Source organism: Citrus clementina, unplaced genomic scaffold (assembly GCF_000493195.1).
Source record: "Citrus clementina cultivar Clemenules unplaced genomic scaffold, Citrus_clementina_v1.0 scaffold_5, whole genome shotgun sequence".
Taxonomy (NCBI): domain Eukaryota; kingdom Viridiplantae; phylum Streptophyta; class Magnoliopsida; order Sapindales; family Rutaceae; genus Citrus; species Citrus x clementina.
Genome location: NW_006262201.1, coordinates 13,247,288 through 13,261,274, shown reverse-complemented (window position 1 = coordinate 13,261,274; position 13,987 = coordinate 13,247,288). Strand labels below are relative to the sequence as shown.

The following is a 13,987-nucleotide window of genomic DNA, read 5'->3' as shown; positions in this document are numbered from 1 at the left end:
ATGTTAATTTGTGCCTTTCGGAATCTTGACATTACTTGATCGATGAATTTTTCCTTACGAGTAAGAAGACTTAATACTGGTAGCCAATATTTTTAAATTTATTTTATAAAATTCTCATTATTGCAACTGATTTTAGCATCCTCTAATATCTTATTTGCCGTGACGATCTCTATTAATATGCTAGGTAAGTATCTCAAGCAATATTTCAAAATTCAATAAGATGATATAAACTAGGGGTGTTCAGAATCCAATCCAATCCGCTCAATCTGTCTGATCCGTAAAAATCTGATTCGTAGATTGGTGGATTGGATTGGGTAGAAAATTTAAAAACCCGCAATCGGTGGATTGGATATGGATTTATTTCTGTAAATCCGCAAAAATCCGCGAATCCGTAAAAAAATAAAAAATATTTATTTAATTAAAAAAATAAAACTTGTACATATGGTGTTACTACTTACTAATAAATAAATAAGTTAAAATGTAGTTATATTAACACTATATATATCTTATCAGATAATAATATATAATAAACATGATTAAAATAATTGAATAACTAAATAAAGAAATATAGCTTTCTAAACAGTTAATTTTTATAATTTTAATTAATTTTCATGTATTGATTTAAACAAATGAGAATTTTTGCTTTTCACTATATTATATTTTGAGACTTTGACTGTATTATTCTATCTTTATTTAAATATTTAATTTATTTAAATCTTATTTAATTTTGAATTTGATCGGTAATAAAATTACTTTTATATAAGATTTTTTTATTTAATAAGTTCGTACAATGAACAGAATTAAAAAATTTTTAATATGCAAATCGATCCGCAAAATAATGGATTGGATATGGATTTGGTCAAATCTGCATCTGATCCACAGACATATGGATTGGATTTGGATTGAATTTGTCAATTTGTAGATTGGATTGAATTGAAAATTTACAATCCATAAAATCATGGATCAAATATGGATTGATTTTCAATCCGTAAAATCCGATTCGCAAACACCCGTAATATAAACAACAAAAATTTGTGTGCTTTTAGTGCATAATAAATCATTTTATTGGCATAAATTGCTAGATTTATTTGACAATAAATCATTAAATTAATTAAAAATATTGAATATTTAAAACAGAGATGTGCAGGAAGTTCAATTATGAGTGCTGATATTAATTCACATATCATAAATTTTAGGGATCACATTATAACATCAATTCAATTTATCAAGTAAATTTCATTTTATATCACAATTGTAACTCATATCTTAATATTGATGTACAATGAATAAGTGTATATTTGATATAACTTATTTAACGGGGTAAAAGCTCATTTAGTCCCTATATTTTAAGATTAGTGTCCGTTTAGTCCCTGTATTTTTTAAAATATCTTGAAACATCCCTGCCGTTAAAGTATTGATACCCTTACCGTTACTTTTTATTTATTTTTTGACTTACTTTTACAATATTACCCTTTTATAATAATTTTTTTGTTTGGGCATTAATAAAAAGAAAATAATTAAATTACCAATTTCACCCTAGAAAATAAAAAAATTATATTAATTTTTTTGCAAGCACCATTTGCACACTTGGTAGTTTGCATACAATTTTTGACAATTAAAAATTAATATATATTTTAATTATTTTTTAGGGTTAAATTGGTAATTTAATTATTTTCTTTTTATTAATGTCCAAACAAAAAAATTATCATAAAAGGGTAATATTGTAAAAGTAAGCCAAAAGAAATAAAAAGTAACAATTTAATTTTTGACAATTAAAAATTAATATAATTTTTAAAAATTTTTTAGGGTTAAATTGGTAATTTAATTATTTTCATTTTATTAATGCCCAAACAAAAAATTATTATAAAAGGGTAATATTGTAAAAATAAGCCCAAAAAAAAAAAGTAACGGTAAGGGTATCAATACTTTAACGGCAGAGGTATTTCGAGGCATTTTTAAAAATATAGAGACTAAATAGATACTAATCTTAAAATACAGAGACTAAATGAGCTTTTGTCCTATTTAACGTGTATAAGTGTTTATTTAATTAAATAAGTTCTTTTCAAAAATTTTAGTATTGTTTAGTTGTATTTTAATTAGAGCTTTTGATGGTTAAATAAGTTATTTTGTCTCTAATAACAAAAACTTAAATTTTAGATCTTTAGAAGTTGAAGCTGTAGGACTTTTTAAGAGTTAAAATTTCTAAAATATTCTTAATTTATTTTACAATCTTCTTTGATTCCTTTTATAACATGGCTTTAAAAAATTTATTTATTAAAGTAACCTTTTATAACATGACTTCAAAAAATTTATTTATTAAAGTAATTATGATAGCGTTGATTAACGGCCAACTAACTCAAATATTTTTCTTTTTTTGTAAGAACTCTTCTTAGATTTATGCTCCAACAATTGTAGCAAGTTCTATCCTGCTCCACTCACACAAAGCTATCCAAGTTCCTCGTCCTCATCGAGCTCCCTCTCATCCTCATCACTCGCTCTATCATCCTCGTCGAGCTCACCACAATGGAAGTTTCCTGTTAGTTGCCACTGTTTTCGCTTTTGTTGTTTTCTGGTCACACCATTGTGTGTAAGGTATCATTGCCACCACCACTGCTCTCACCAACCTCAGAGTTTCCAGATCCCCTCATCACATGAGTCATGACTATTTATGGTTGTCGATGCTGGAATGCAAATAAAGTTCTAACCAGCGGTGGTTGGCGGCCACCGTGCCCCAGCAGCCACTTAGAAGTTAAGCATGGCTTTTTTGGCCAGGGAGGAACTTCTCTCTTTGACCTGTGTGTGAGTTTTTTTTAATCTCTTTTGTCTTCTATTTTTTTTTTTAATTTTGTAGGGATGTTTAGAATCCAATCCGATCTGTTCTATCTGTTTGATCTGTAGAAATCTGATCTGTAAAAATCTTATATGTGGATTGATGGATTGAATTTGATTGAAAATTTGAAAATCCGCAATGGGTGGGTTGGATATAAATTTACTTCTGTGAATCCGTAAAAATCCGCAAATCCGAAAAAAATATAAAAAAATATTTATTTAATAAAACAATTAAACTTATAAATATGATATTATATTTACTAATAAATAAATAAGTTAAAATATAATTACATTTACACCATATTATGTCTTATCCGATAATAATATATTGGAGGGAAATTATCATTCGTATACCTTATAGTTGCTCTGTTATAAAAAATATTATAACATTTTGAGGGTGTATCAATTGTCTACCTTAAATTGACAAAATGTATCTGTCGTCCATCAAATCATTACTTACCGTTTAAATAGGATGATGCCAAAAGGGTAATTTGGTCTTTTCATATGATACAAGTGATAATTTAAGGGTATACACGTGATAATAAAAAGAATTTAAGGATATATAAGTGATCATTTTCCTTTACTTTAATTTAAGTTTCAAGGGTAAAATCATCAATTCGCTACAATTTCGTTAACTTTCAAACGGCAACTTATAGTTTGGTGGGCGGCAGATAGTTTTTTGTCAATTTAGGGTGGACGATTGATATACCCTCAAAGTGTTATAGTATTTTTTATAACAAAGCAACTATAGGGTATACAAATGATAATTTCTCTATATTGGATTGATGTCCAATTCACAAAATTCTATCCGCGAACGCCCCTATTATTTTGCTTCAATGTCAGGATCGCGATCGTGTCAATGTTTGGATAATAGTGCATTGAGGTTCGCCTGGATGAGTTAACAATAACATAGAGCGAGCGAACAACGGGCCAGGACAAGTGCACATCGATTGGCTCTGTAGGGATACCCCAAGAGTAGTGGTTTTTGTTGTTGAGGTTTTGTGCTTTGTGGTTTTTATGTTGATTGGTCACATTATGTAGTTAGCATTGTGTTGTCTTGCATTGAATTTTTTCTTCGTTTGAAAGAGAGTTTCACTTATGTTAGCTGAGGTGGGTGCTTCTAGCTTGTCCTATGAAATTCGTCCATTGCTTAACTAGTGTTAATAAGTGAAATCTTTTCTTTCCTTCTGATTATTAGAATTTGTAGTATCTGTGGTTATGTTATTGTGCTTTGCTGTTAAAAATCATCCTATCTTAGGCTTGAATCTTAATTTATCTTGTATATTGTACCTAAACTAAATGTGGTTGTGTTATTAACCATTATTAATCCTTTCAATGAAGTTCCTTTAAAATAAAATAAAAAAATAAAAACTTTACTTAAATAACTTACATTTAAAAAGAGTGGGATTATTAGCACCCCTCTAAATACCTCTTAAAACCCCTTTAATTATTTTATAATTTTAACCTTTATTAAAATTACACAATAGGACAATTTCTAATTAAACCCTCACTTAAAAGTCAAATAATTTTTTCCCTTAAAAAATCTAACATTTTAGAAATTAAAAAGATATTTTTCCTCTAATTTTCGGGTAATGAATTTGAAACAAGATCCTCTCCTGATGAGGTATACAAACCTTTTAAAGATCTTTTACTATCTGTCTTTTATAGTGTATGAATAAAATTTAACTTTTTCTATTTTTTTATTTATTAACAACCAAACAGCAATTAAATGATTTGCTCAAAACATGATCACATTAGCAGAGAATCCTGATCCAACAAATTTATCATTAGGTGACTGGAACACAGAGAAGAAAACCTGTTATTTTTTTCTTTTAAATGGAAGAAACTCCGTTGTTAAAATGAGGTTCAATAATAAAAGTAAATAAAAATTAGAAAATATGATTTACACTAATGAGTTTTGATTAAAAATGTTTTTATCATTGATAAAGGTGTTGAAAGAATTTTATAATTTTTTAAAATATTTTAATGGAGTTAATAAAAGAAAGGGGTGTTAACAGATATTTTGAGGTCTGCCAATACTCCCACTCTCATTTGAAAAACTATACCAAATAGAACCATACCAAATAGAACCCAAGTCTTGCCCCGGTAATAAACTTTTTAAATCTTCGATTCGATCTCACACGGGTCATTCCAACAACCGATTTCGTTAAATTAAAAAAAAAAAGAGTCAAAAATTTAAAACCCTTTCCTTCCCTCCAAGCAATAGCAGTTATGAAACAATCATCTGTAATCTTGTAAACCCTCCTAGTCGTCCTATACAAACCAAGAGCCCCCCGAAAAGCATTCATCTAACGTTCCGAGAAAGAAATGACAAAGCGGATTCAATCAGATTTCCCATCTTACTTCTCAAGCGAGAAACAGTATTCTTCAATGTTTCACTACATGATTCGTAGAGAAAAGCCTCTTCATGTTGCAGCTGTTGAAGCTGCTTTTCCAAGTACCTATTAAGGCTAGCCTCTGCAATATTGATGAGACTCAGAGATGCATTTGTGTGCATAAACTTTGTAATGAGAAATCCAGCCAATATCTGCTGATCTGCCTTCACAAGTTCTGATATAAAACGGGGGAAAAGAATTCTTCTAAAAAGATGCAAGTCTGTTTCACTGTTTCCACACTCGTCTCTTCCTCCCTTTGCAAGTCTTGAGAACTGGGTTTCTTGAAGTTGGCGAGAGAGATTTCCAACTAAGAAACAAAAATAAGAGAAGACAGTGCCATAAGAAGACTTAGTGATGATAGTTGATACAATGCCAGATGACAAAACGAGCAATAAGAACTCATGGTCCCTGCCGATTGTGTCGGAGATGCCTCCTTGTTTCAGTTTTTCTTCGACTGCATTTAGAGACTCCAGTTGCACCCCTTTATAGGGCAATAGCAAGACCATCTTTAAAGCCAAAAAACAATCCATCCCCAGCGCAATTTTGTTCAAGCTTCTGACATCATCTTCATCAAGTAAAATTCCATTAGATTTTGACAAGGATCGATCAATCATTCTCAACACATCTCTAATTCGGGACATTGTTATAAATTTTTTGAAAATCTCCATCCAACATATATGCAAAGGATGGACAGCAAGGGAAATATCTTTCTGTTCTTTCTCAGGCGGTTCTACTTCCTGAAAGCTTTCCCATCCCTCATCCCAATCATCAGTGTTCCAGGTGTTTTCAGGATCGGATGCTGCTACAGAGGTTACTTCATCTCTAATTATAAAAAGTCCTTCCCACTCTTCTAAAATGGCTACCAAAACATCAAAATGAGGATCTTTACTAGCAGCTCCACACAACTTCAAGAAGCAAGAAACAGCTGCCTCAACATTATTCAGATCGTCAGGGGTAATTTCTATGCTGGGAGAGATCGCTGCCACAAGCTGAGTTGATTTAAGGGCAACTAAGGTATTTGTAAACCTGCTACAAGTATCCATTTGCTCTGAGGACCCCTGAATGGCGGAAGCTTCACTCTTTTTACTAGAATTGAGAAACTCATCCCACCCTTCCCATGGCAGAACATTCGATTGTAGATCAGAAGAGAAACCCTTGATGTTTCCACCACTGATGAATTGCATAAGCTCCAGAGTATAAACTCGAATATGGCTTGGTAACTGCAAGTTCTCAGAAAATTTGACCATTCTCTCCCAAACTACATGCCTGATCCTCTTCAGCTCATCCAAATCCCCATCAAGTTTACTTAGAGAAGACAACAAATGATACAAATTATGGTGGTCATGGGATCCACTGACAAGATTTTGTAAGATGGGTTCCAATACATCTAAATATAGATGGGGAAGATCCTGGAATTTTGAATCAACGGTCGTTGAACTACACTCTGATACTGCTTTTGAAAATAATTCCGAAATAGCTACAAAGCCGCAACCTGAAAATACCATAGCTCTGCAGACGATTAAAATTTCATCACCAAAGCTGCCTATTAAACAATAATTAACATAGCTGATAATGGTGCTCCAACCCTGACTTGGAGAGATGCTGTCTTCCATCACCAACTTTGTCAAAACCTTTAAAACAACCATCAAGCACTCAGGATTGAACCCGAGATCTTCCACTGGAATCTTACTGGACCCAATTTCCTGCATTTCTTCAGTCACTCTTGTCCAAAAGTTCATTAGTAAGATGAGGCAGTCCTGCCATGTAGAATTATCTGGTATACTCACATATGAACCATAAAAGGGTATAATCACATTTAAGTACCGCTTCAGTATATCCAAAGCATCTGAAGGTGCCAAAAGTTTAATATACATGCTGCAACAATCATAGGACTGCTCAAGTTGATTAATAAAGCCCTGGAAGTTTTCAGGGCTTTTAACCTTAGAATCTATTATGGCTGTACTCTCCAAATTTGTTAACAAACTCAGTACATGATATTTGTAAACATCCTGCCACGATATGAGACCTTCAGGCACTGATTCAGTATAGATACTAACCAGAGTTTGCACCATTTTTGCCAAGGCTTCCAAGCTAGAGTCACTTATGTAAGCATATACTTCACTGCTGAAACCCTGCAAATTCAAACCACCCAAATCTGCAATGTTTTTAAAGTTGAGGTTCTTAACAAAGGATATTCTTCTGCACTCCTGCTCAAAGACAGCGTAAGTATGAGCTAACCCCAATGTGGATGCACCCGCTGGAACAGAGTGTAACTGTGGTAAAGATTCTTTGGCTGCCTCCAACCGTGAGTAGCAGTCAGAGAGGAGGCCATATATGAAGGCAAGACGGTGCTTGTTGCACCCATCAACTGCAGGGTATACAATGAAGGATAGAGTTTTGATTGTTTCTGAAGCATGACCAAGTATTTCTTCTTTGACTTCTGAGATCTCAACATTTATATCATCATTAGTCCAAACCTCAGAAACAAGGATAGAACTCAAACAGTGCTGTAAGACCTACAAAAAATAAAAAACAAACGAATCATCTACTGGGTGAAATGGACATTCATATATTTTCTATTTTTACAAGTTCATGGTGCATTCCACCTTACACACCTTAGTGCGTTTCAAGCCATACGTCTCAGCCAGTTTCAAGACATTATTCAGAATGTGCTTCTTCTCCAGCTTTACTGATTCAATCAAAGAGGAAATAACATTCTCAATGTAGTCCATGTCACCAGACAAAAAGCGTGCAGTTTCAACTCCTGGAATAATTTGCTCTAACACTCTGGAACGATCTGCCATGCACTTTTTTTCTTCTAATTTCTGTTTCCATTCTCGCCAGAATGTGGAATGTACTTTGTCAATTTTGTTTAATTCACCTAAACTCAAGAAGTAACCCAAAAACAAATGAATACAGCATTACTAGTAACTTATAATGTCTATCAAAAATCAATCAATCAATAAATAAATAAATTATAATGACTTATGCTTTTCAGAGGTTCAGAGGATGTCATGTAATTCTAGAATTTTAAGAAAAGAAATAAAGCCATTCACCGGAACTAAACGGTGTGAGCTTCTCTTTAAATTTCCTCCATAACAGCTCCCTCCTCTGAGAAGGACTCTCACATTCAACTCCAGAGTTGTGTAATGAACTATAAGTCAATCCCACATTCATCATGCTACAAATTTCATGGTAGTTTTCCCTTATTCTCAGCTGCTCTTCGATCACTTCTACCCCATTAAAAGCATCCACAAGATTCAACAGAAAGGACAAGCCCATAATGTCGTCGTGTTCAGAAGCTGGTGGTTCTATAATTGATTTTGCCAGAGAGGCAATCAAATCATCTCTGGGAGTAAAGCCATTCCTTGCTAACCAGGATAGCATAGTGATCATGGATTGTGTTCTTACACTTACATACTGCTTACCAGGAATTAAGCCACGTGTCGTTTTCTTGCCATATTCTGGTTTCCTACTTAATTCAAGTAACCATGGAAGCTGTAAGGCTGCAAAGGACAAAATTTTACCATTTTCTGTCAAAAGCGACTCCCAGTTGATCCCATAGTCAATAGGCAAGTTTTTTGCTACTATGGAGAGTGTACTTTTTATGTTATCGAGATGAACTTCTTGATCATTACTGCTGATCCCTTCAACCAGTTCAGAGCAATCTTTTAGGTCAAGTATCCCTTGAACACTGTAGCCTGGAAGTGAGATAACTGAGGACCCTTGAACTGAGAATTTGGGAGAATTTGTTCCTGTCAACATCATCAGAGTGTCACACTGGCTTTGCATGTCTAGCTCCTTCCATGCATGCAACAGCTCCCCTATTGATTCTGGATCACAATGGCTCAACGCAAAACCTAGTAACTGCTTCCGAGAGTTTATATCCATATTTTCAAGGGCAGGACCCCTTGCTATTGCAGCACATAAGTCCCAGATGAGACCATGTCCCTTTTTTGCCAACACAAGGCAGAGATCAAATGCCAATTGCAGATCACCAGCAACAGCAGCTTCTCGAGCAATAGCTTCCTCAACGGCTGATATATCTTCTGGGGAGCTCAATCCAAGAAGTTTGGCAACCTCAATGAGTTCATCAACATGTAGATAAGCTCCACCTGGACTTGTGATTGCCATTTTAATAACCTCCATTGGATCTTTTATCTGTCTGAACTGCATAGGTAGAAGTGTCACACCAAGGTTAACGAGTTTAACAGTAATTGCATCAATAATGTCAGCCTCCGCTCTAACATTTCTGCTGCTTGGTAACAAATTCAGACATTCCTTAGCCTTCCAAATCTGCAACAAATTGGCACAACAGCAAAAGGAAGTTACATCAAAATATTGAAATGAAAGAAATCTATTGAGTAAACTGATTTTGATCTCATGACGCATTTAACTTATATTGCCGCAGCATGAACTCAGCAATAATCATTAGTTGAAATGAATTGAATAACTTGATGAGGACTCTGAATAATATGCATGACATGGGTTTTAAAATTTTCAAGGAATAGGGAAAAAACACTTGTGCAAATGCAAAATATTTAGAGACTAATATGTGTATAGTGGATCTAACAGCTAAATGAGACACAAAAGTTAATTTCAAATAAGTCAAAAAGAACACAAATTACAGTTAAATCGTGAAGTTGCTCTGGGATATCCTAAGCAATCTCCATATTTACCTCTGCGCAAGAAAGACTAGAAGCTGAGAAAAAATACTCCCTCGCAGCTTGGATAACAAGATTTTCTGCCTTATCCGGTGCTAAAGCAACTGAACTTGTACCCTTTAAATAATTCCATGCAAGAGAAAACTTCCCAGCTTTCAGTAGTCCTCTGCAGAATTCCGTTAACATATATTCTAGGTCAAGAAAAGGAAAAGCCTTCTCTTGCAGACACTGCATATCATGCCACATGTTTGCCCAGTCATTATCAGATCGTCCAGGCTGCCGTCGAACAAATTTTGACAGTATGAGACGAAGAGTTTGTTTTACACCTTTTCCATCTGAATGGGCCTCTAGAAAAAAGCTGATTGGTTTTGGGACCTGAAAGCAAACAAGTACTATTAAAATCTAAAATATTGATTACATTCAAGTTTATGCAAAATCACTAGTCATAGAACACAGTAGTTATCATCCATCACACTATCAAATGGCATTAATTATAAATGAAAGAAAATTAGTAATGAAATCCAAAAGTTATCTGCATAATGACCAAATAGTTTGACAATGCATATATTTCATTAAGCTTTACACATGTATTTGAAGCGGAAAAAAGAAGGTAGACTGGTACCTCACAAATGGTCAATATAATATTGACCACCAAAGCATCCAATATATAATGCACCCATCACATAGTGAACTAATTGAATGATGTAGTCATGATTTGGTATTGCATGTATTGGTGGCTTTAATTTATTGGCCATTTGTGAGGCACAATTCTAATTTTTCTTAATATAAATACATGTGTGAAAGCTTAATGAAATATAAAACACTTTAAGTATTCCATTTCTTCTCCATTTTACTTTCTGCTTGAGTTCTCTGTTTGCTTACATTTTTCATTTTCATTATATAATACTTTATTTAATAATCGTTCAAAAACAACGTGCTAAAGAGCAATGATTAAAAAGGTCATGCATCTAGTTTCTAGGGGAAACGTATCAACAACCTCATGCTTTGTGAGCAAAGTGGAAAGAAAGAGAGAGGCTATCTACAATAAAAACAAACAACACTTTTATACCATAATTTTTAACAACATACTAGAGATTCCATATGAAAAGAAAGGAAAACAACTCTTGTAAAAGTGCAGGATGTAAGAGAGGTCAGAATTTCCAGGAATGAGCACCATTGAGACAAACAGAAGATTCAGTCAATTCAGTCAAGAGAAGAAAATCCTTGACAGACAACAGATAAATTGCTCGACTCCAAACTTCTACAATTTTCTTCCAGAAGACATAAGCATGGGATTTCATGATATCAAACTCCTAAAAACTATGTAGTGTGGTTGCCAAACAGCCAAAATTCCTCCATGACCAAGTTAAAAAATGGCCAACTGAACCCAAACAAAGAACATACTGAAAACTACTGATGTGTACTACAGGGAAGTAGAAACAGTAAAATTAACATCATTCTCAACTGCAACCATAGAAGAAGCAGCGGCATTCCAAGTATGAAATCAACCGCACAAATTCACCACCGTTTACCAGGTAACAGAACAGCCTAATCCAAAATAGAGGACTATACTGAGTGGTCCAAGTATCCAGTACAGATGAAAAGAAACATGCGCCAATATGCCCGCAGAGGACATATTGGCTTCCATGATTAGAAAGTTATTGAAAGAATCAATGTTTTGCCAACATTTTTTAATTAGTAGAAGAGGGGAGAAACAAATATGAGAACTTTGTTTCACGTCCCCGGGAACTAATTTACTGACAGCATTAGTTGCCGATTTCCTCTATGTACAAAACTAAACCCTAATGGCACAGGTTGGCCCAATCCAAAATAGAGGACTAAACTGATTGGTCCAAGTATCCCTTACAGATGAAAGAAACACGCACCAATATGCCCGCAGAGGACATATGGGGTTCCATGATTAGAAAGTTATTGAAAGAATCAACATTTTACCAACATTTTTTAATGAGTAGGAGAGAGAAAAAAAATATAATAACTTTGTTTCATGCCCCAAGGAACTAATTTACTGACAGCATTAGTTGCCGATTTCCTCTATGTACAAAACTACCATGATTTCTAAAGATCAAGCATATGAGAACGATACATGATTAGCACTCATCAGCACTATTAAAAATCAAAAGCATTGGAAAATAGGAGAATACCTGATAAAATGCCAGAAGTCTCCCAGCTTCAACATGGCCCACCGCCATCTTGAGTCTTTTCTCAAGGCCATCGTTACATACTTCAGTATCTGCAAATTTGAAGATCTCTATTATGCTTAATAACAAGATGTTCCAATGTACAAAAGAACATGACATTTAGTTACATAATATGCATAAATGGCTATACAAGATCTACTATTCCTTAAATGATCCCACATTGTCCAATACCAACTTTAGGACATCATCTAAATCAGGGACTAAGCTGCAGCCCCCTTACTTCTCCTTGGTATCTACAGTATCATTACTAGAAATTGAAATGCCTTCCAAATCCAACATTCATCTAGTGCAAGGAAGTACTTAATCATCATTTAGACAATTATTGGCATCAGCCAAAGAACATGAAGTTAGTGAAAATCCAGAGCATTTTATCTAGAAGTTAATGAAAAATGAGAAGACTTAAGTCCCAATAGTTCGTAGAGAATGTAAGCAGTGATTCATCCTAAATTATACTGCAGTGTGACATATAGACGGACATGAGACTAAAGCTTGACATACAGATGAACACGACACCAAGTCATATCTACAAAAATCTGGAAAATAATAGACTCTCATCTGTCCTATTTTAAAGCTTAAAGCAACACTTGCCTTGCTTTTGTGGAAGCTTTGACAATATGGCAGCCATGGTACTCCACTTATCTGTAGCTGTGCATAAATAAATGCATTGCAGAGCACAATCAATAGCTTCACTCTCGTCCCTGAAAAATCCTTTACTTTGGAACTCTGTACACCCTTCCTCAATGACCAATAAACATATTTCTACTTTATTCTCTAAAGCAATCTTCTTCAGCCATCTAACCAAAAATGACTCATCCTTCTCATGATCTGCAGAAGATTGATCGACCATAACATGCTCTTGACCAACTGATGTCAGATAATGAGATCTACTTTGCATAAATGGAATTGCCTTATCTCGTAGCCTTTTGATCACATTTTCCTCTTTGACTCCCTTGAGCATTGCATTAAATTTTTCATAATCAGATAGTTGTTCCCAGGCAGTAAGACTCATACTGAAGCTTATTTCGCCATCAGTCTCATCAGAATAAATGAGTTGGTACAAGTATGATGTATCCTCGTGGAACTGTTGCAACTCAGTTAGACCCTTGCGACAAGCAAAGTCAATCAAGCAGAGGCAGTTGTCCAGCTGCCCACTATAGCAATCAATATCTCTAGCTCTACTCTTGTACCATATTGCAAGTTCATTAATTGATGGCCAGAGAGATCTCAGGGACCGTCTGACAATGGGCTCAGTTCTAATCTGGTCACTGATCTCATGATTCTCAGGCAGTCTTCTTATAAACCTTACCATCTTGTCACATTCAACCCAATCTTCTTCTCTCATAGCAACAGTCATAGGAGGAGACCTTCCAGGAAGAAGCTGTGTATATGTTTGAACAGGAACAGTCTCAGGAATAGCAGCTAAGATTTGCAACACAGAAGAAGCTAGCGAATAAGGATGACGCTTGAACAGGAGATTTAAGGCCCCTATTTTTCCACTTTCAGCGAGATTTACTCCTGCTTCATGAATAGGCATAATACGGAATTTGCTGTATTCCTGCACAGAAAACCTGCACAAGACTATGTCAATAAGATGTCAGTCAGTAGAAACCATCCAGTGAACGATATACATAAAATTCCAGTAGTATGTGTCAAATAAAAGAAAGCACATCTCTATTCAACACTAATGTGATATGCTAACAGGTATTACAGCATCAAATCAGCAATGGCAACTTACACAAGGACAATATTTAATAAATCCTTAACATTTGTCAAAGGGGAAGGCGTTGGGAGGGGGGGGGGGGGGGCCTTCCAACCCAAACCTTTAAAATGGGAAAAGATCCTAAAGGGGAGATGGCCATGAAAGGGGATTTTAAAAACT

The 13,987-nt window shown here is 34.5% G+C and overlaps 1 protein-coding gene across 4 annotated transcripts in view; it reads right to left on the bottom strand.

Annotated features, from left to right (window-relative positions):
• Positions 1-4,934: 4,934 nt before the first annotated feature.
• The window catches only part of LOC18041443 (MAG2-interacting protein 2), a 14,949-nt gene continuing 5,896 nt past the window's right edge, over positions 4,935-13,987 (bottom strand). For all 4 annotated transcript variants that reach the window (XM_024184910.1, XM_024184911.1, XM_006431931.2 and 1 more), the window contains 6 exons: positions 12,697-13,676; positions 12,052-12,140; positions 9,905-10,264; positions 8,282-9,521; positions 7,841-8,106; positions 4,935-7,741 (listed from right to left, as the gene is read on the bottom strand). In XM_024184910.1, the coding sequence (XP_024040678.1) occupies positions 5,135-7,741; positions 7,841-8,106; positions 8,282-9,521; positions 9,905-10,264; positions 12,052-12,140; positions 12,697-13,676 (5,542 nt within the window). In that variant the 3' untranslated portion in view covers positions 4,935-5,134. The remainder of the gene's footprint in view (positions 7,742-7,840; positions 8,107-8,281; positions 9,522-9,904; positions 10,265-12,051; positions 12,141-12,696; positions 13,677-13,987) is intronic.